The sequence below is a fragment of the Rhipicephalus microplus genome, chromosome 4 (genome assembly GCF_043290135.1).
Source record: "Rhipicephalus microplus isolate Deutch F79 chromosome 4, USDA_Rmic, whole genome shotgun sequence".
NCBI classification, from domain to species: Eukaryota; Metazoa; Arthropoda; class Arachnida; order Ixodida; family Ixodidae; genus Rhipicephalus; species Rhipicephalus microplus.
The window spans coordinates 88657944-88680043 of record NC_134703.1 but is presented as its reverse complement, the minus strand read 5'-3'; the positions used below and the strand labels follow the sequence as shown (position 1 = coordinate 88680043).

The window sequence follows — 22100 nt, the reverse complement described above, 5'->3', positions numbered from 1 at the left end:
GCTCTTGGCACTCCTCATCGAGTGGAACCTGCTGGTAGGCATCTTGCAAGTTAAGCTTTGTGAACTTCTTGCCCCCTGTAAGTCGCGCAAAAAGTTCCTCAATCCTAGGATTAGAGTAGGACTCCACGACTGTCACCGGGTTTATGGTAGTCTTAAAATCACCGCAGACCCGAACCCGGTCGTGGCGCTTCAATACAGGAACGATGGGCGCGGCCCACTGAGAAGTTTTCACCGGTTTGATAACGCCTTCCCGTTCCATCCTCTGCAGTTCTTCAAAAACCCTATCGCGCAAAGCAAATGGTATCGGACGTGCCTTGACAAAACGTGGCTTCGCACCCTTTTGTACGGATATAGACGCTGTAACGCCGTGAAACGTGCCAAGCTGCTCCGAAAAAACTTCGTGATATTGGCTTACCAGGTCTTCCGTAGACTTCACGACGTTGACTCCCTCCGTCTGAGCGATGCCTAGCTTGAAGGCCTTCATCCAGCTTCGTCCAAACAGCGTAGGACACGCCCCTTTCACGACAAATAGTGGTAGCTGGCGCTCCTTGTCGCCAAGTTTGACCGTTGCTTCGAGCTTTCCCTGGACGCGTTTCATGTCGCTGAAAAAACTTCTCAGCTGCACACTCGATGGCTCCAACGGCACCGACGGAAAAAGCTCGGCAAACTTGCCATCATCAATGGTCGACACACTAGCGCCGGTGTCCAACTCCATATTGAGCATTATGCCATTAACTTCAACTGCTATGCGCATTGGCTCCGAACTAGCTGTGTGAAGCGTCCACAAGTCGAAAACTTCGGGCTCTTCAGCAGAGACAGGCAGGTCGCCCAGGTTGTTCACGCGACTAGACTGGCTCCAGTCGAAATTTCTATTTCCCGGCTGAACTCTGCAAACTCTTGCAAGGTGCCCTTTTTGGCGGCAGTTGTGACAAATCGTGCTGCCGTGCTTACACCGACGCGCAGAATGACCTCCCCCCAACGGAAGCAACAGCTATCATTCTTCCCCGAGGTGACAACGTTCGCTTGCTCCGGAGCTTCGTGAGATAGTAGCTGTGCTTGCTGACAGCTCAATGTGCGTGAATATTTACGGGCAGCCTCCATAGCTACGACGGTGTCCTTTGCAGTTTCGAAGGTTAAACATGTCGTTTCCAGCAGCCGTGTTTGCATGGTTACGTCATTGATTCCGCTGACTATCTGGTCGCGCAACATGCGCTCTCGAAATGTTGCGAAATCACAGTCTTCGGCTAATTTCTTCAACGAGGCAATGTAGTCACTAACAGTCTCCCCCTCTTTTCGATGTCTTGAGAAAAACTTGAAACTTGCCACTACTTCTGATACGCAAGGGGCGTAGTGCTTGCCAAGTGTGGTAAAAATTTCGGTCAGTCCTGCTTGGGCGGGCCTGCTTGGTGCTAGGAGGCCTCGTAGCAGAGAATAAGTCTCTGGACCGCAGCATGTCAAAAATACGGCTGTCTGCTTGTCGCTCGGGATGTCGTTCGCGATAAAGTACAGCTCGGCCCGCTCACGGTATTCCGCCCACTCCGATGTACTCGGGTCAAATGGATCCAGCTTCCCGACGACAGGCATGACGACGTGTGATTGTGCTGTGCCCGTCCGGTTCGTCAGTCGACCTCGTCGCCACTTGTGATAACCGGATAGTCCTGGGCCATGCCGGTCGCTGGACCGAATCACACACACGCACGTAGGCGGGTTCCACACTGACTGGCTGGTCATGTGCGCCGTATTTATTTCCTTGCAACATCAACGCCCCCGGGCGCCAGAATGGCAAACTAATCTTATCAAAAACGCCTCATCTACGCATTGCGCTTGTCAGCTCGAAATTGTCAAACCTGGTGAGTGGTCCTTTAACGATGCTCATTTTTCAACATTCTGAAATTCTAATTGAAATCAACCTGCACTGCATACCTTGAATCTTAGACATGAGCCGCTACATGCCCTACGCATTTTGTACTATTGCAGCTTTTGAAAAAGGTTGTTTTGGTTATAGTGCAGTAACCCTTATAGTGTGGATATTTGCAACTCTGGCAATGTATGTTATATAAGCAATCTATACTGTGTAACTGTGCGCGCATGGACATCTTGAACCCTACTGATGCTAACAACCCAAACGCCTCTTATACAGAGACCACAGCAGCAAATTTTGGTGGCATGGTTGTTTTTCCCCATCGCCGCAGTCCGTAACTGCTATCATGCATTATTAGAAAAATATATCTCTCATGAAGCGGTATTTGAGCCCAGGCTCTATGCATAGCATTTCAGTATTGTACCTCAGAGCAACAGCAGTGCTTGGAAGTCCTTCCCAAACTGACACAGGCTTCGTGCCGAGCAAGGGATCTTAACTTCTTTACACAATGATGAATAACGATACCCTGGCTACTTCCCTATTTACCAAAATTCTGATGATTCATGGTGCAATAGGTACGTTCCTACTGTACTTCTAGTAGTCGCCCTAAGAGAGACTTTACAACAGACTCCACAAGGCCACTGGTCCAGCATTTGCTGCTACTGCTGCATGTGCAGTGAAAACCAGGTGCTTTCTTGATGAGCTCCCTGGCTTCTGTGTGGTCATTGTTGATCCACCAATCAGCAAGGGCTTCTTTACTTTGGTTTTTCGTAAGAACAGTGTCAATGTTGTCCTACATAATACTGCTGATACAAAAGTGACAACAAATAGGTGAAAAGAGAAACCTGTAATGCTTGCTTACCCATAATGAAAAAGTTGTTGGACAGGGACTGCTCGTTCAGGTTGTTGTATGTGAGGTCGAGCACCTCGAGCACGGGGAAGGCACCAAACCCCCGGGGCAGGCTGCTGAGCCGGTTTATGCTGGAAACGGAGCAGGACGATAATGCATACACATTACACCAAGCTAAGTGCGATTTCCTGTATCCCACACATAGTATATGCTTGCCACTGATCTGACAGTGTTTTACGAAAGTACAGATAAGCATAACCCTTTGATACGGAATCATTAAGACAGAGCCAAAGCAGCCGTCAGACTCCGCGATAGAGCCCTCTACCCTAGTGTGGAGAAACGCCTTCAAATAAGGGATCAGAATACAACCTGCACTCCTGAAGGAAGGCGGAAGTGGAAAGTCTATCCTTCAGGCTCCAAGCAGCTTACAATACTTTGCGTGTAGTTATTCTATTCTGCTAGAATTCACTCAAATTCCCACATGTACGCGGCAGTTTCAGATTTACTATCACTATCCAATCGCTCTTTTGTACAGAAACTGGAGCTTTGCCGCTCGGAACTGTGGCTCTCTAGCAGTGGAAGCAATGCTGCACGATTTGCCCAGTCGTCCATGTTGTCTGCCATTACCATAAAGGCACGTGACTACCAGTGGCCCTCCCAAGCAGGCAAAAATGAGTCAAACGAAGAGCACCACACGAAGTTCCGACGAAGTTCTATCAGCCATTAGCTGATTTGAACATGGCACGCTCGCTCGTAACAGAGATTGCCACGAAAGGCCGCTACTTGTCCACGCGTGCACGTGCGATCACACTAATAAAGTCTCACATTCGAAAAAAAAGAAAAAAGTGCTCAAGGTCACGAAGCGCGTGTGATGTTTTTCTGTGGCCCTGCCATCCCTCCCTGCTTAGTTTCCAGCGCTTTCGTCAGGATGAGAGAAGAGAGAATGTTATGGCAGCATGTGAAAAATCTTTGTAACTCCATTCGCACTGGACAGATTCTTAAAACTTTCGCGGCGTTGAATTAGTGAGGCAATAAGCTCTTCCAGTGAATTAATTCCATGGTTACTTGAAAAAGTGTTTCAGGGCCCCTTTAAAAATGCATGGATTTCTCAATGCATATAGATTTCTGCTTCTTATATGTGCATAGTCCGCACCAAGAAAATTTGCTAGAATTTCATCACTAGAATTTCATCATGGGCATGTTATGTTGTCATGTTCTTACATGTCACACATGTCATGATCATCATGTTTGCACCAGTAATCTACCTTCGTCATCCATTGGCGTCACGTCATACCAAATTCAGTATATGCGAAGCAAGCGAAACTGCCGCGAGCGCATCATAAGTGTAGCATATAGTCAAGTTGTTACAGAAGAAGAACGGCTATTTGGGTTAGTTGGTTGGAATTCATGGTAATAAGGGCTGCAGCGTGAGCACTAAGGTGCTAGAAGAAACGTGAAACGAAAGGCGAGGCAAGGAAAGCAAAGAGGACAACACGAGCGCTGACTACCAACTGAATTTTATTATTCGCAGCACACATGATAATATATACAACAGGCACCATTTTAACAGCAAACGTGAGCAACGTGACATATTCTGGGGAAGGGTCTGATAAAAAGAAGGTACAATAAGGATAAGGAAAGTGTTTTTGTTATTCTACACAATGGTGTCTTTTTGCAAAAAGCGTCACAGGCTGTTGTGAAACACTTTGTACAAGTTACAGCAAAAAGTTCAAATATCAAGAAAGATGCTATAGCTCGCCTCGAGGTTTAGCCCGTAGCGTAAAGAAAGCTACTTCGCAAGAATTGTCTATTTTTTTCACTATTAAGGGTCATAAGCCGGAACAACCTTTGCGTGCAATTGTTTCTGAAAGAGGAACCTGGCAGAAGCTTTTGGGAGGTTATTTGCAGAAACATCTATTTAGTTTAGTTTTGGATGACCCCTACTGCGTCCATAATTCACAAGAAGTTGTCAGATACCTCGAGGATCATAATCCAATTGGGTGCCCTGTTTTAAGTATCGATGCTGTAGATTTGTATTACTCCATTCCTCAGAGCACATTTTTGAATTATGTTAGAGGTTGTATAACCAAGGATAATCATGAAGATTTGTTCATTAATGAAAGTGGCATCAGTGTTAATTCCTTCATGGAACTTTTGCTTCTATACTTGAACTCCACTTTTGTTTCGTAGGGAGGGTCTCTTTATAGACAACGTAAGGGAGTTTGCATTGGGTCAAGGGTCGCCCCGGTTCTGAGTGACTTTTTTCTTGCCAAGATTGACACCATCCTCAATGAAAAACTCGTAGATTTGGTGCAAACCGCTTTCAGATATGTGGACGACTACTTAATTTTTCTGCTGCCTTCTGTAACGAATAAGAAAAACCCAGCTAAACTTGTACTGAGTGCTTTTAAAACACATGGAGGTGGGCTAGACTTCACTTGCGAAGTTCCCCAACAGGGATCACTGAGGTCCTTAGATATTAATATTACATTGTTTCCAAATCACGTATGCTGGGAATACCAACCGCGAAGTGCTAAACCCTGCCACACAAAACTGGTCAAGAGAGCTATTGCTTCGTCGGCTGTAAGTGCTGGCTTATCTAAGTCATGCCTACACAAGATGACAATGCAGATTAACAGACTTCTGTCTGCGGGATTTCCAAAATCTAATTTCCAAAATCTAATTTCTTCAGTGTACGAAGCTTTGTTACAGAAAATCAAACAAAAATAAGAAAAGGCAGGAGGAAATAAAGAGCGAAAAAGAGTTGCTGTCATCCCATACTTCCACAATATGTCTCATGGTTTGAAGAAGGTAGGCTCGAGATATGGTGTGGATGTAGTTTTATCAGCCCCGTACAAAGTAAGTCAGATTTGCAGAATAACGGATGAACACCTCAGTGGAATCACCAAAAAAAGTTGGACATGCGCTGTAAAACACATAAATAAATTTGTAGATTGCGCAGTTGGTGTTGTTTACATGCTTCTTTTAAAGTGCGGTCGTTGTTATATAGGCCAAACTGGGCAGTGCATTAATAAAAGGTTAGGAGAACATATGAATGATGTATGCAAAGGAATTAGTTCAAACCTCGTTCTGCACTGTAAAAGCTGCGGGTGCCAGCCTCGATTTTCGGGCGTGAGTGTGCTGGTACGCCACATGGACAAATTAACTCGTGAAATAGCTGAGGCCTATTTTATTAGAAAACATGGTGACGAATGCGTGAGCCAACCTTCGGTGGCCTTGCATGACAAAGAGTTCGCGCTTTTAGATAAGGGTTAGCCATTTTATCATTGTACCTTCTTTTTATCAGACCCTTCCCCAGAATATGTCACGTTGCTCAAGTTTGCTGTTAAAAGGTTGCCTGTTGTATATATTATCATGTGTTCTGCAAATAATAAAATTCAGTTGGTAGTCAGCGCTCGTGCTGTTCTCTTTGCTTTCCTTGCCTCGCCTTTCGTTTCACGTTTCTTCTAGCACCTTCGTGCTCGCGCTGCAGCCCTTATTACCATCAAGTTGTTACATGACACGCATGTAACGATTATCAGGTTTGGACGTGTCATTTACCTTCGTCGTCCGTTCGAGTCACGCAATACCAAATTTGGTATAAATGAAGCTAGCGAAACGGCCGCCAGCGTATCATGAGCGTGGCACGTAGCCATGTTGTTACATGACACGCATCTCGTCATTATCATGTTTGCACCAACATACCTTCGTCATCCATTCACGTCCCATAATACCAAATTTGGTATATGCGAAGCAAGCAAAACAGTCGCGAGCACATAATAAGTGTGGCATGTAGTCATGTTACATGACAAACATGTCATAATTTTCATGTTAGGGTCTGTCGCTTGTATTTGCCATGCAACCATGTCATTCCATACCAGTTTTGCAGCATGTCATATGAATAAAATCACCGCAAGAGCAGCAAGACCATGAAATGTAATTCATGACATTCATGTCATGATTTTCATGTTATGACTGGTCAGTTATGTTGGCCATACAGTCATGTTATGTCATACCAAGTTTGGTATCGATACCATTATCCAAACGGCCAGGAGAGCTAAAAGTCGTAAGGGGCTAAATAGATATATAGATACGCTCAAAGTCGCTGAAGTTCGCCATGAAATTCTTCGCAATTAATTGGCCGGCTTTAAAAGAACAGGAAATCCAAAATGAAACTGACAAGAACAACACAACTGAGCAAGAGAAAACAGATAATGTGCATTGTACAACATTATTAACCAACAGGAAGATGTAATTTGTAAAAAGTGCATCTCCTAGGAAATTCGCATCAAGCTATGGCGGAAATCGATAACCACACAAAAAAAAAAGAATGCTATTCCAATCAGGTCATGGGTGATTTGGCAACAACTGGTTGCATACTAAAACAGTACAAATCATGCAGTCGGAGTATAGAGAGGGGAGAACTATACAATTGTGAAAAGCTCCAGCTACATGGCAATGAATCTAAAAAATTTTGTGTTACTACTAAGCTGGCATGCGACGTGTCAGCACAACCAACGGTCAATCTGACAATAAGGTGTGTTGAAACAAACCCTACAGTTGCCTTCATTAGCATATCCCTCATGCATTAGCAAAGACTTACGCCCCAAGAACAGTCAAAACAGGAAATGTTTCTGCATAGCAAGAACAATTAGGGTCAAATCAATAGAGATCCTAGATGGTTTCTGCAGAATGATAGAAATTCTTACATCTAAGTAAGCCCCCCTAGGCGCAAGAGCCTATAATGATGCAAAGGCATAAAAACTACAAACCAATCATGTACACATTTCCAAAACATACTGAATCATTAATAATCTATATGTCTCTAACCTGCACTGTGCTTAAGAAGTGCATTCAAGGCAACCACAAAAATCTTTATCGCTTCAATTTCCACAAATGCACGTGTAAGCAACTAAGCATTCATTTCACATTGACATTCCTCTGCCATAACTACTGTGCCAATTAAACCGGTTAGTTAATTGTCTTACAATCTACTAGATCCATTTATACATATTACACTCATCATTCCTTTAATAGCTGCTTGCAAAGCACACTACTGAAATACTTCGACATCAGAAGCATGCAAGTTCATCAGAGCTGCTCACGCCAAGTTCAGAATCTTGAGTTTTGGCATGGTAGAGATCGAAGATGGCAACTCCTGCGAGCAATGATATGAAACATCAGTTTAAACCAGACGCTGCAGCAGGCCAGCACACACTGTAAGGTCATTATCACACTCCCACCTTTCATAATTTGCTAAACACGTGCTGCGGAAGTTTAGCAGCTGAAGTGTTGAGCTGCTGAGCTCAAGGATGTTTTGTTGTTGTTTTTGTCAAGTATGTTTCGTTGGGCTAGTTGGTCGAACATGGTGAAAGGTAAAACAGCACTAACTAGAAGATACAAAGGAAGAAATAACAGACAAGACAAGCACTAACAACCGACTGTTTATTGCTTCAAATAATGCAGGATAAAAAGTCGCATGAACTGTCAAGCCATACATCAAGATACTAAGTTTAAAACCTGTTGATCAACAAGATTACAATTTTAATGGTGCGCCTAGGCACATGAAATATAGTTAATTTCGTCATTGCTTAGTGTTGCGGACGGATAACTAACACATGCGTCGCCCCTTAGTTTAATCACGAAAGCCTCAGCTATTGGACAACCGTGCACGATAGGGTATCTTATTACGACTTACAGATGCTGACCTCTGGCATGCATCCGCACGTGCAGCAATGAAGTGCCATGTTGCTGCCTTGTTTTAGATAATGATTGTGTAGAAGCATCAATTGGGAAGGATACCAGAAGCCTTCATGTACAACGAAACACAAGGGACCGTAAAATGCTCCACCAACATTGCCTATGAAGTACTGCCCTCCTGCAAGAATACTTAGATTGGACAAACAGAAAGTTGTCTCAATCAGCTACTTGGCAAACACCTCAACAACCATTATCTAAAACAAAGTAGCAACATGACAATTCATTGCAACACGTGCGGATGCACGCCGGAGTTCAGTGACTGCAATGTGATAGAAAGATACCCAAGCCTGCATGGTCGTCCGATAGCCGAGGCTTTCACGATTAAACAAAAGGGCGACACGTGTTAGTGATCCATCCTTAACACTAAGAAAAGAAGAGAATAACTGTCTCTCATGTGCCTAGGTGCACTCTTAAAATGATAATCTTGTCGATTAACAGATTTAAAACTTTGTATCGTGACGTATGGCTTGACAGTATACCTTGCTTCTAATCCCGCACCTTTTCCTTTATATTGATTAGAAGCAATAAACAGTCAGTTGTTAGCGCTCGTTATTTCTTCCTTCGTCTCTTCTAGTTCGTGCTGTTTCACCTTTTATCTACCGCAAGGGTACCGGTTTGATTGCTGGCCATAGCAGCTACATTTCAATAAGAAACTTCAATGAATTAAACACCCTTCCACTCATACTTAGGCGAACATTAACAAATCCTGGGTGGTCAAAATCAATCTGATGTCTCCAATTACAGCATTCTTAATAAACATAATGTGGTTTTAGTACATAAAACCACAGAAGAAATCTTTTTAATATGTACACTTTTTCAGTTTTAAATGGCTCACCCATCTAAATAATGAGCATCAATGCTGCGGAAGAATAAATCAAAACCCATCTCACTTACACAAGAAAATATCGCAGACTACTTCCCACAAATTTCTTATATTAGGGCAAATATGAATCAATGCTTCACACATCTGCAATATTGCATTTGAGACATTCTTCAATTAAACCTAATGCAACCAAATTTCAATTTAAGAGCACAGTTGTGATAAATACTTGAATATATTTAAGTAGATCAGGAAGCTCACCAGCTGGTGCCAGCATATAAAGAGTGTGTTTAAAATTAATAGAAAAAAGACATTTTTAACTTTGTAGAATGTGACTATATTATAAGAAGGTTCCACAAAATAGTAAGTTGCCTTTTTCAATTAGGACATAATACTCCATTTCTTACAATGCATAAAACACAACACAGACTTTTCAGTTACTTCTGCAGCTAAACTAACAACTTCATAGTTTTGCTCCCTCATATAAAGCATCATTATCATATTGCTCCATCATAAAACAAACATTTGGTAACAATGCATGAATATGCAGAAATATAATCTGGCAACACCAATCGATCAATTTTACACAAATCTTTAAGATGGAGGAAACTTAATGAAATTCTGCAAAACACTTCTTGCACCTTAATAAAGGATGTACAAAGCTTCACATGTAAAGGGGTTTACTATATGACGTGCCTACTTTGGCTAAACTATGTCGGCTTGCAAGTTCCCCCAGTACGACAGACAACACATGTGTAAAACACTCAATGTATGGTACTCGTACTTCATTTCATCAGCTTATCTGCACAAGCAAACTACTACAGGCAATGGCCGAGTGCACAGCACACATAAAATGGTTCTCGCAGGATTAGCTAGTGTACCCGTACCAACAGTACCAATATGACATACAGTACCGATATGACATTCACAGGTCACGGTAAAAGAAAACTAGTGGCAATTTACACCATTCTAGCTATATAAAAATTACAGAATACAATAGTACAGCTATCACTATTTGTTCTCCAAAGTAAGATAAGCTATAACTCTCTATATTACAGGCAGGAGGAGCACGCTCGCAAACAAACTTACCACAATTTGGTTGTTGCATAGTGTCAGGATTTCCAAGTTGTACAAGTTTGCTATGCTAGCTGGAACAACTGTAAACAAAGTTTTAAAACATTCATGAAAACATAAAATTAAAAATCTTCGAAACGGTCGCTGCATGGCAGCAAACTACGAGTGCATGTTTCTACAAAAGGGCATAACGTACCCATGTCAAGAATGCTGCAGATAAAATTGTCATTAGCAAGTTCAAAATAAGATGCCAATGTACATGTCATAATGAATAAACACAATCATATTTTCATTTTGTTAGTAGTGCACCATCAAGTATCATTCCAGTATTTTCATAGATGCCATCGCAGCAACTGCCACAATCGAACATGAACTATGACATAATTGTTTTAGCTCGTCTTCAATGCACATGTAGTGCAGCTTAGCATGTGTAGAAGCCCATGCATGGTGTATGTATGGTGTCTGCTGTAGAGTGCAATGTATTGCACTCGGTAACCAGCGAGTTTTTCTTCGCTTATCCAAAACTCTGCTTTTTTTCTTTTTTAAGTATCATCGGACGGACTACATAACACACTACATGAGGCGAGGTAGATCACGAAACCAATATCAGGAGGTATCAAGAAAGTGAAAATAAATAAATAATAGAAAGAAGCGATTTTGCTATGCTTAAGGCATCACAAAAGCAAGCAATCATCAAGAGCCTTCAACCAGAAAAAAAATAATTTTGCCATGGCTAAATTGGTAGCGATTGACCACTGAAGCAATCTTAAAACTGTACCACTGATAACTGTTCAAATTTCGTATTTGAAGCCTTCTAAAAGACCCTAACTACAATATACACCTTTTGGTTAGACAATGCAAGAGATGCCCTCGCATTTTCACTCCAAGGTCCTTCAGAATACAGCTGCTTGTTTTTCACTTTGGATATCAAACACATTATTCTGCAAGCTATTGGAGAAGCATTATCCTGTTCTTCAAAAACTGAACATTGCGTACAGGCTTTTCTGTACTTTTAGTGTCCTGGAATAAACAACCTCAGGAAAGCTGAAATCATCCCATTCATTGTACGTTTAAGCTTTTTTTTTTTAAAGAGCATGGGTCAGCCATCATAAAGGTATTCAGGAGGACTGCCTGTTTTGTAAAGTAGGTGAGCAGAGAATTAAGGCAGCCACCTGTCAACCTAAACTTATACGTGTCATGAAATACCACCTTAGCACAAATACACAAAACCTTTTACAGCTTAAAGGGACCCTGAAACGGTTTTGACAGTTTCGTATGAATGCATCGAGTAGGTTGAACAACTCCTAAGGAGTCTTTGAAGATTAAGTTAAGCTCTCCGCGTGAACTGTGTAAATTACTACACGACTTCAAAAATCTGGATTGCCACAGATTGCAGCGGCTCTGCCAAACAAATTTTAGCACGATAGCATTGAAGAGCTCATTTCGCAGAAATTTCAGTGTCAGTGTCGTTGGTTGTGAGGGAAAAATCATCTTGTGCGTGACCGAATAATCTAGACAGATGCAAATAAAATAAACAATAAAAAATTCTGCAGACTTGAGTGACGCTCGAGCCTCGGTAGTTTGCGTGCCAATCAGTTGTTCTACCACACAGCCATGTGTCTGCTTAAAAATTCAGAGAAAATAACTTCCTCTGCTTGGAAATACAGTGAAATTAACCTTCATGCTTTACCAACACACACGCCCTGTATACATGATTCATAATTCATCATGTAATATCGCAGTAATGTGTGGTACAAGCATACATGCCCATCGGGCCTCAGAATATGTGATCAATATGATTTCATGGTTTAAAGCCAGCCGCCCAGTATAAAAAGCCCACACGTTACTGTGCCTATTACCTTATGGCCATGTAGTGGGTGCCCAGCAAATTCGAAAAGATAACATGCACATAATTGCCTATGGTTGACAGCATGTTACCCATTACACAGAATGCAGCCATATTCGAAAGCTTCACTGACACCAGCCGCTTTCAACCTTATCGGTTACATTGCAGCAAACCAAAAGTTAGCCTTTGCGTGTGCTTGCTTTGCTAACATGGGGGAGGGAGCCCCCTCATTCAGTCCCTTATGACGGAAATCATACGAAGTAATTATTCATTTAGTTGTGTACAGGTCCATGGGGTGGCATCTTGCATTCCTCGTGTTTACTATGTTGGCGGTCTAGGTGGCTCTATAAAAGATACGGTGTTTTGGGATAGCACGTTGCCATTCGTGGCATTATGCGGCGAACCAAAGGGTAAGCGTCACTGCAAAGCTACTAGATGCGCTTCACCGTGATGCGGTGGTGGCGTTGGTTCAATGTGACAGACGTACGATATTGTAGTGGGAAAAACATCTATTGCATCTCCGCGGAAAGCGCTCAAAAATACGTGTGGCACAAGCAGTGCGACCCCTCATGCAGCGACGTATCATGACCATTTCCTGAACTAATGCGAACTGACGGCTGCCGTTGATAAGCGCACGTTTGCACTGGCATTGAAAAAAATAAAGGAGGCGTTAGCATAAATGTTCCAGCATATCTAGGACACAATGACTAACCTTACTGGATATCTCAGTCTACAGGAAGGAACCTACTGTGGGCAGGGAGCGCCGTTTGTTAATGTTACTAAGTGCTCAGTGTTGACGTTAGCTGAGCAACAATGCTCATTTCGACATCTTTTTTTTTTTTTTGGAAACAATAAAATGTCTTAGCTGTGTACCAAATATCTAGCCATCAATGGCTCGTAAAGCTGCAACACCACGTAAGGTTGGTGAGGCATCTGGCGAGCAATATCGCTTCAGCTTGACACTGCAGTGAGTGCAGTGTCGTGCTCTCGCTGTTCAGTCAACGCTACGATCTATGTGTATCCAGCAGTAACTTCACCCCAATTTCAGAGGTCCCGACTAGGCAAAGCTCAAACTGCCGAATGCACTCATGAGAGCACTGCCATTGCCAGCATGTCTCACTAGTTGAGGAGGCAAAGCAGGGTGAGAAGTAGAGTAAAAGGTATGATTGTCCTTAGCGGCCTTAGTACATGGCGTGCCACAAAATTTACGACATGAATGATCTGATGATGCTGTAGCCTGATAGCTGACAGACCTTCAAAAAACCATTCCAGGGTTCTTTTAATACGAGAGTCAAACGGTGCACTTTCGACGATGAAGCCATGATAAACTCGCCTGCATGAGCTGCGCAAGAAAGCTGATCAATGCAAGAAGATTAGATCCCAATCGCACTCTTTTGCAATATAGTGTCCCTGTTAGAAGTACAATGTGACACAGCCACAGTGTGCAGCTACTTTTGCACTGTTGCACGCAGTGTTGCAACATTTACCTTCTGGCGGCTGTTAAACAGAATCATCCAGTACACAAAACATCCACCAAGTAAATAGATGGATGATTGTGACATGCAAGAAAAATGGCCACAAGTTCTATGAAAGTTAATTACTGCATATATCCAGGGAAGCTAGCACAGGCTGACCTTTCTTTTTTTTCCTAAGAAGCACACTTACCTCTGATTTTGTTGTGGCTTAATGTCAACCTTGTCAAATTCGGCAGTGAGACTGGAAAAAGTTAATGCAGATGTGCGTCATTAGTAAAATAAACAGAATGCCATACGGACGCAGAAAATGCATGTGAATGAAAATATATATATATCTGTAGAGTTAGACATGATGCCCAGACACTCAATACATAACGACTTCCAGACATGTCTGTAATCTCAAACCAAACATGACAGTGAGGCACACCACTGCACCATTTTTATGAAGATTTACACGATACGTAAATTGCCATAATACAGGACGGCAGGCAAATAGCGCACGAGTGGCGGGTTCGATTACGAAACAGGGCGTTATTGAAAGACAACACCCTCATCTTTGTTTTCAAAACACTATCTCTTCCATAACCGAAAGCGAGCGCTAACATTTTCATGTTCGCAAAATAACCACATCAGCGACGCCCAGTACGTCATGACCAATGTCAAGCAAACGCATCACAGCGGTGACTCGTACCACGCAAGCAACTGTCGCTCGTGGGCGTTGGCACACGGGCATTCCTTTCCCAAATAAAACGTGAGCATTACCCTTCTTAATGTTAATTTCATAACAAAGAGATGAAAACGGTTAACGAAATGCAAACCGGGATACAGGTGAACACCACTGATGCTCACGCCTCATGCATTAAACAAAGCGTTTGTCACAGAAACAGACAGGTAAGCAACTTGAACGTGTGACACGACTTCTTGCACTATGTACAAAGCTTCCAGCAGTTTTAATGCAGTAATTCGACGCTATGACGGCTGCAGAGTCGCCAAGCAGTGAAAGTGAGCTCTTGATGGCTACGCCCAGGTCGTGCCCATGCGTTGCTTTGTTTACTTTCTGTTTGCATGTGCAGGCGTGTTTCGCGCAACCGACACTCAACCACAGGCAGACACGCTATAGTAAACACTCGATAGCATTGCTACGGCCCATGTCGCACTACGGATCAACGCAACGACGCGACATAGACAGCAAAATTTAAACCCCATATACGTGAATCAACCTCCGCAGATGTGACATCACAACCGGTTTAAAAATACGGCGGCCGCGCCAAATTTGGAAAAGGGGTCAAAAACAGAGGAGTACGCATTCGCAGAGCCGCAACTCACACAATCCGGGTATCTCTTCGATGGAGGTAATTCCTCGGTCGACCAGGTCGAGCTCGGGGTTGTTTTGTTCCCGTGCTTCGTCCACCACTTTCTTCACCTTGGCCATTTTGTTAAAATCCAGGCAATTACAGGAAGTGTGCTTGGTGTCGCGCTCCATCCTGCCTGATCGACTTCCGGACGTGGAATCAGCGCAGTTTCGCCCGCGAGACGCTGTGTGCCGCATCGGTCGCTTTGCGCGCGTGCGTCCCACGCGCGACGACCCGGCCTGGCCGCGTGCCCACACGAACCACGCGAAGGTCGAACAAAAATGAACAAAGACACCTGCATATACAAAAACATAAGTGCTCACAGAACGCCTGTGAGGTACTTTCCTACCTTTCAGATGTCGCTACTGACTCGCTGAAGCGCGAGTTTCGTCCACGAAATACTATGGTTTCATTGTAAACGATGTTATTTGTAAAAATATATACTTGACCACTTTGCCCTGCGCTACCTTTTTTACTTGACTTAATTATAGTTAGCCCAGAGAGCAAGACACTGCATGCTAAGCGTACTATGATTCTGTGTTGTTGCATATGTAAGATTCACCCATGGAAGCTTTGATTTGTTGATGTTTCCTTCGTATGTAACGCGACTGAAGTGTTAACATAAATGCGGGAACTTCAGTCCTTAAAAATGGGATTTGATAATAGAAAGCAAGCACATGCCTCGGGTTGATTGGGTCTATGTCTCAATTAAAAATTGAAGAAAGAAAATGTCAATGGAGCATTTGAGGACCAACATGTAAACTGGAAGTAGTTCAACTTGAACGTCCAACCATGACGTATATTGAGCAGGACATAGGTAAGAAAACGTTGATGCACCAATGCAGAAGCTTTGAACCCAGTACATCATAGTCATGAGCCCCTTTAATGCGAAAGTAGCAAGAAAGCAAGAAGGAGAACAAGCAATGTTGCCAGCTGTACCAACTGTAGGAGTAATAGAAATTAAAACGCTAGTAGAACTCGCAGGAAGATGTCGCGATTCTGTGCAATGAACACGTACCTTCTTCCGAAACCACTGAAGTGCGAAGGCTTCATAGAAAAGTTTCAACGCTCAGAAACAAAAAAAAAATAAAATATTTTGGTATAGTTCGGTATATTGGGCATCTGCGTGCGCAGTATTCCCCATAGGCAGAGGCGGCGCCAGCGGGGGGTATGGGGGGGGGCTGGAGCCAACCCAAAATTTCCACCAGCCCCCCCCCCCCCCCCCCCCCGAGCAAGCATACTCAAAACAAAACACAACGCATGTGTTCCCAGCCACCCTGAAGGAGCTCCCTTGGCCGTGGACTCCCCCGGTAAAAAAAAAAATCTTGTGGGCAAAGCGTAATCCAAGTCTCCCCATACCCTTATTTATTACGTACAGCCTGTTGGGCTTGTGTGAGCGTCTCTGACTTGCGGTACAATTCCACACGCTGCAGTGAATTCTATCCTATCTCTTTATTTCCCCTTCTCTTCTCTCCTATTTCTCTCTGATCTCTCTATTCCCTCTCGAACGCAATTTAGCGCACATGATTTCCTCTTCATGCAAGTTATTTTTACCAATATACACGGACAACGCGGTGAAATATAGCTAATACAGATGCATATGCTTCGATCCAAAGGAAAATACATTTTCTCCCGCATGACTGCTACACGCGTAGTGTCCCAGGTAGGATGGCAAGCTAGAGTAAGGACACGTACGCGTTGCTGCGTGTGGTGCATAGGCTCGGTGCCGTGCCTTCTTCCTATTGTGATGGTGGGTCGTGCGGCTGACGAAGTTTGTTTGTTTGTTTGTTTGTTTGTTTGTTTGTTTGTTTGTTGCCTGTAAACACTGACACGTGCACCCTCTTTACGTGCCACGTGCTGACACATTGTAACGTTTGTTAGGGCTGTAGGATGAAGTGAGCTATGCCGTAGACGTAGTCAGGGATGGGATATGGGAGAAGTAAGGTGGTATTCCACCCCTTCCTTCTTAATACTTAGCTTGTGTGTATCTCTAAATATAAATGCATACATATAAAAAAAACGACATGGATGTAAGTACCATACAATACATAGTCACTTCTAACATGGCGCAGGCGCCTGGAGAATAACATTGAAACTCTAGAAAAACGATTCAGTCAGCTCCACTTCGTGGACACTGAAGACCCATCCACACGTACGCGTTTCTGCGTGAGGCTTTCTGACGCGGCGCCGCACCCTCTTTCTTCATAGCGAGAAGGGGTGGTGCCGCGTCAGAAAGCGACGCTCTGAAATGCTGGAACGCGTACGTGCGGTCAGGCCTTGATGAAACTGGTGGCCTTCCCTGACGCTCACGTCGGGTGGCTTCTCCATCGGGAGAACGGAAAAATGCCGGCCACTCTGAAAGCGCGAACTGTTGAGCACTTACATGCACTGCACAGGCACTGATATCCTCTTTTTTACTCCACTGAGTCTCACCTTCACCCCATCTTGTCACGTCTTTTGAAGGTTCACCCCTCCGATCCTCGAGATCTTCTACCCTCACCTCTCACAGCGTGCGGCACGGCCATCCACTTCCTACGAGCACAGCCCTTTCCACACTGTCAGGCCACGTGGTCATCGCTACCATAGCTCGGCATACTCATTCATGAGTACACTCACTCACACTCATTCATACTCATTTGAACGTAGTGAGTATGAGTGAGTACTGATGGGTATGAGTAGGAGTGAGTAGAACGCGAGTGAGTACTCATGAGTATGAGTAAGAGTGAGTATGGACGTGAATGAGTACTTTCAGTGTGAGTAGAAGTGAGTATGAAAGTGAATTGGTGCTCACGTGTGTGAGTAGGAGTGAGTATGAACGTGAGTGAGTAGTCTTAGTGCGACAAGGAGGGAGTATGAACGTGAGTGAGTACTCATGAGGGCGAGTAGGAGTGAGTATGAACGTGAGTGAGGGCCTATGAGTGGGAGTAGACGTGAGTATGAACGTGAGTAAGGGTGAAGGCTGAAAAAATTGTGGTGAGTGTGTAGTCTCTCAAAGTGCCGACCTATGATCCCTACGCTAGCGGATGCGAAAGCCTCGACTAATAACAGCTTCACTGTTAATAGTTAAGGACCTCACATCATGCGGTTGAACGAAAAAAAAATCACCGCGATGTCCACAAAGCGAATGCATGATGTTAGGGGTGAGAGCTTGCTCGGAGATGATCGGGTAACGCGTGAATCCTCCGTACACATCTCCTACAATCGTATATAGACGTGACATCGTTGTTATATATACATTACATACACAACTCTATTATTTTCATTTGGATGCAATATATACATTTTGATGAACTACATGACACACTACACATAAACAATTGATGTTCTTTTGCAAACTTCAAGATAGGTGCCTCTCGATGGGCTCGTGGATTCGTTTCCCTTTAATTAAAGAATACTAATTTGTGACTAGTATGTGTCCATGGGATCATCGGTGGTGGGACGCAATATGAAAAGTGCGAGAAGATGACATCGATACAGGTGCCCTTGATGGTGGTTGGACGTTTGCAATCGCACGATATACGCTTCGGCCTCCCGGGCTGTCAGTACAGGGTCTTGGCGGTGAGCCCGAGCTGTTGCTGCGTTGCGAGCCCGCCGCGCTGATTCCTTGGCTTCTGAGGTGTTTATGCGGAAGAGCGGTAACGAAGAGCATACCGGCGAAGAGAAAGGATGCGCACGTGCCGAGAAAATAAAACATTTATTTGCGACCAAGGAAGGAATGTCGGTGAGTGGGGATATTAGTCCGGGATCTTATTGGCACGGGCCGCTGTCCTCGCTCGTCTCACGAGGGCCTCTTGGGTCTTCAGATCCGAGCTGGACAGCACACCAAGCGGTGGCGAGCCATCTAGTGAGCATTCTTAAAATCACTGGAAAGCCGACGATGGATGGATGGATGGATTGATATGGCTGTACCCTTTAGATTGGGCGGTGGCTAGCGCCACCAAATCGTAATACTTAGTGGATTAAAAGCTAGATTATTTTTCCCCTTTAAATAGTGAGGTTGAGGACTCGTACTTTGCAGTGAAGGGTTTAATTTTTACTCGTGCCTTGACTTTAGCCACCAATCACATAACCTCCTTCTAGTTAATTCTACCCGCTTAAAGTCTATTTTGCCCTCCCGGTCCCTAAACGCCAGTGCTTTGAAAAACTCTGCGCCATCATCCTGAACAATAGGGTGAGGCCCTTTACAGAACATTATCAAGTGTTCGGCAGTTTCCTCTTCCTCTCCACACGCACTGCATACCGTGTCTACCCCTTCGTGTTTGGCCCGATATGTATTGGTTCGCAATGCTCCCGTCCTCGCCTCAAACAGTAAAGAACTACCACAAGTATTATCATAGATCATTTCCTTGGCAATTTCCTGCTTAAAGTTTGATAGATCTCTAGTGCGGACTTCTTAATCATGCCAATCCTCCACATATCGGTCTCAGCTTCCTTCACCTCCTTCTTAACCGATAATTCTTTTTGGTTTGGCACCCTGCTGTTTTCTAAGTATTTACCAGTCAATTTTCTGGTTCGCTTCCTCCATTTTGTATCGACATTTTTCATGTACGAGTAGCTGAATACCCTCCTAGCCCAACGTCCCTTACCCATTTCTCTCAATCGTTTCTCAAATTTTATCTTGCTGCTAGCTTCCCTGCCCTCAAATGATGTCCATGCCCTGAGGGGCAGAGTGCCATCTAGAGGGTATTCCTAAAATCACCGGAGAAGCGTACACGCCGACGCCGGACAAGGCGCAAGCACATATGAAGCTTGCCGAGCAAGCTCCTAAAAAAAGCTGGGGAGGGGCAAATCAACCGCGTTTCAGCTCCGCTAACGTGAAACATGGGGAGGGGAGGAGAAAAGCGTGCTATGTTTCGAAAGAGATCTCTTTAATAAAGCAATACTGGTGTCGAGCCTGAAACCGGTCATGTCGGCAAGTATGCTCCCGCTTCGCTAACGTCGTCAGAACACTGCGTCTGAATGCAACTTACCTTAATGCGCTGCTGCTTCTTCAGCACATGCCCGGCGACTGCTCCATACGGCATGTAGGGAAGGGCGTTCCAACCACACTAATATCGTCGTCTATTTGTTGGGCAAACCACTGCTTTTTTAATTTTCAGTGGACTGGAGGCGAGTGGTGGGAATTACTCCATTGTTTTGTGGTGCACACCCGTTTCATGATGGACCATGACTATATACATGTAACACCATGACGACATTAAATGCCTACAGACCAAGCCACTATAGGTGCTCTGTGCCTAAAATCATAGGCGTAACTGTAAGAGATGGGAAGACAGCAGTATGGACAAAAGAACACACAGGATTAGCCGATATCTTGGATTATAAAAAGAGAGACAGGACAGGACAAATAACTTAATAAGGTCCTGAGAGGCAAGGCAGCGGGCCAACTATGTAGGTCCCCACCCAGCCGTTGGCTAGTCCCATGTCGGAACAGAGAGGCCATAAAAAGAGAGAGAGAAAAAAATTCGGCAGATCCCACGTACCATGGGAATCGACGTTATGCGAAGCATCTGGAAGGAAGGCGACCGTGTTGCAATTTTTCTTTATTGAACGGCAAGTCATGAAATGACGCTAAATATATGTACAAATGTTGCAAGAGCAGACATACATTGAAGGGTGGCGGATATTTATATAATTAGTTGTTTGCCCTCGCGCAACGATGCCAACTGGAACATGCGTATTAGCAACACCAAAAGCTGATATGAAGGGCTGATGCTCGCGAGGATGCTGGCCCTGGACACTGCTACATAAATCGACTTCAGTGCATGGTAACTAACCACAATTGACTTTAACCCAAAAAGAAGGCTGTATCAAAAGAGTACATAGATAATGTTTATAAAACTGGGTAAGCAGCACTGCAACCACTATTGACGGTTCGCGAATATTGGGATCTATTTTAAAAGGAGACCTGGTGTAGCGCTGTGGTAAAATGCTTCATGGCCACGCAGAACGCTTGGGTTCGATTCCAGCTGGGATCCTGACATTTATTCTTTGCATTCGTTAGGTCTAAACTACCGATGTCCCAGTATTTTGTAACGCTCTTGCGTTAAAATTGCCCATGTGTGACCCTGTCATTCCTGGGTAGGTACTAAGTGTCAATCACCTGTGGCACATATATACCCGCATACCAGCGGCACATACACATCCGTGGCTATGTGCCGCTGTCTTGCGCGAAGGGTTTGACGACGTACGCGACGGGATTGTGACATTATTCATGTCTTGACCAGTGCGTCATATTCATCAAACCATCATACCCTCCGATGCTAGTTTTGGTTCACGCCAAGTTAAGGCTGTGACCACGAGAGCACCAAAACGTAAACGGATAGATAGATAGATAGATAGATAGATAGATAGATAGATAGATAGATAGATAGATAGATAGATAGATAGATAGATAGATAGATAGATAGATAGATAGATAGATAGATAGATAGATAGATAGATAGATAGATAGATAGATGGATGGATGGATGGATGGATGGATGGATGGATGGACGGATGGATGGATCGGTGGATAGATAGATAGATAGATAGATAGATAGATAGATAGATAGATAGATAGATAGATAGATAGATAGATAGATAGATAGATAGATAGATAGACAGACAGACAGACAGACAGACAGACAGACAGACAGACAGACAGACAGACAGACAGACAGACAGGCAGGCAGGCAGGCAGGCAGGCAGGCAGGCAGGCAGGCAGGCAGGCTCAAAGTCACCGAAGTTCGCTAAGAAATGCTTCGCATTTAAAAAGTATTAGGAGTAGGTCACGTGGACAGATAAGTGGGCAAGGTTGCCCCCCTCTCCGTGATTGATTGATATGTGGGATTTAACGTGCCGAAACCACTATATGGTATACGAGAGACGCCGTAGCCTTCAAGAAATGAAGAATTCGAAAGCACGCTAAAGTGAAACAATGAATCAATTTAAGCTGATAAATTATCCGCTGAATACTCTAATCTCATCAATTTTACCATTACAAGTTTATGAATAGAAAAGCCAAATTATAAAGGGCAAAGCCTATTTTAACTGTTATTCCAAAATTTTGCGCACATTTGT

General features: G+C 43.9%; 1 protein-coding gene across 3 annotated transcripts in view; it reads right to left on the bottom strand.

Moving 5' to 3' along the window:
* ics (ras suppressor protein 1) overlaps positions 1-15224 on the bottom strand; it is a 48488-nt gene extending 33264 nt beyond the window's left edge. For 2 of the 3 annotated variants that reach the window (XR_005109929.2, XM_037423230.2), the window contains exons 1-5: positions 15013-15224; positions 13877-13927; positions 10381-10448; positions 7817-7869; positions 2724-2842 (exon numbers count right to left, since the gene is read on the bottom strand). Coding sequence is in view for 2 of the 3 variants with exons in the window: in XM_037423230.2 (XP_037279127.1) it covers positions 2724-2842; positions 7817-7869; positions 10381-10448; positions 13877-13927; positions 15013-15169 (448 nt within the window). In the remaining variant the exon portion in view is untranslated. The remainder of the gene's footprint in view (positions 1-2723; positions 2843-7816; positions 7870-10380; positions 10449-13876; positions 13928-15012) is intronic. The other variant, XM_075893300.1, reaches the window with a different exon arrangement.
* Between the last annotated feature and the right edge of the window lie 6876 nt (positions 15225-22100).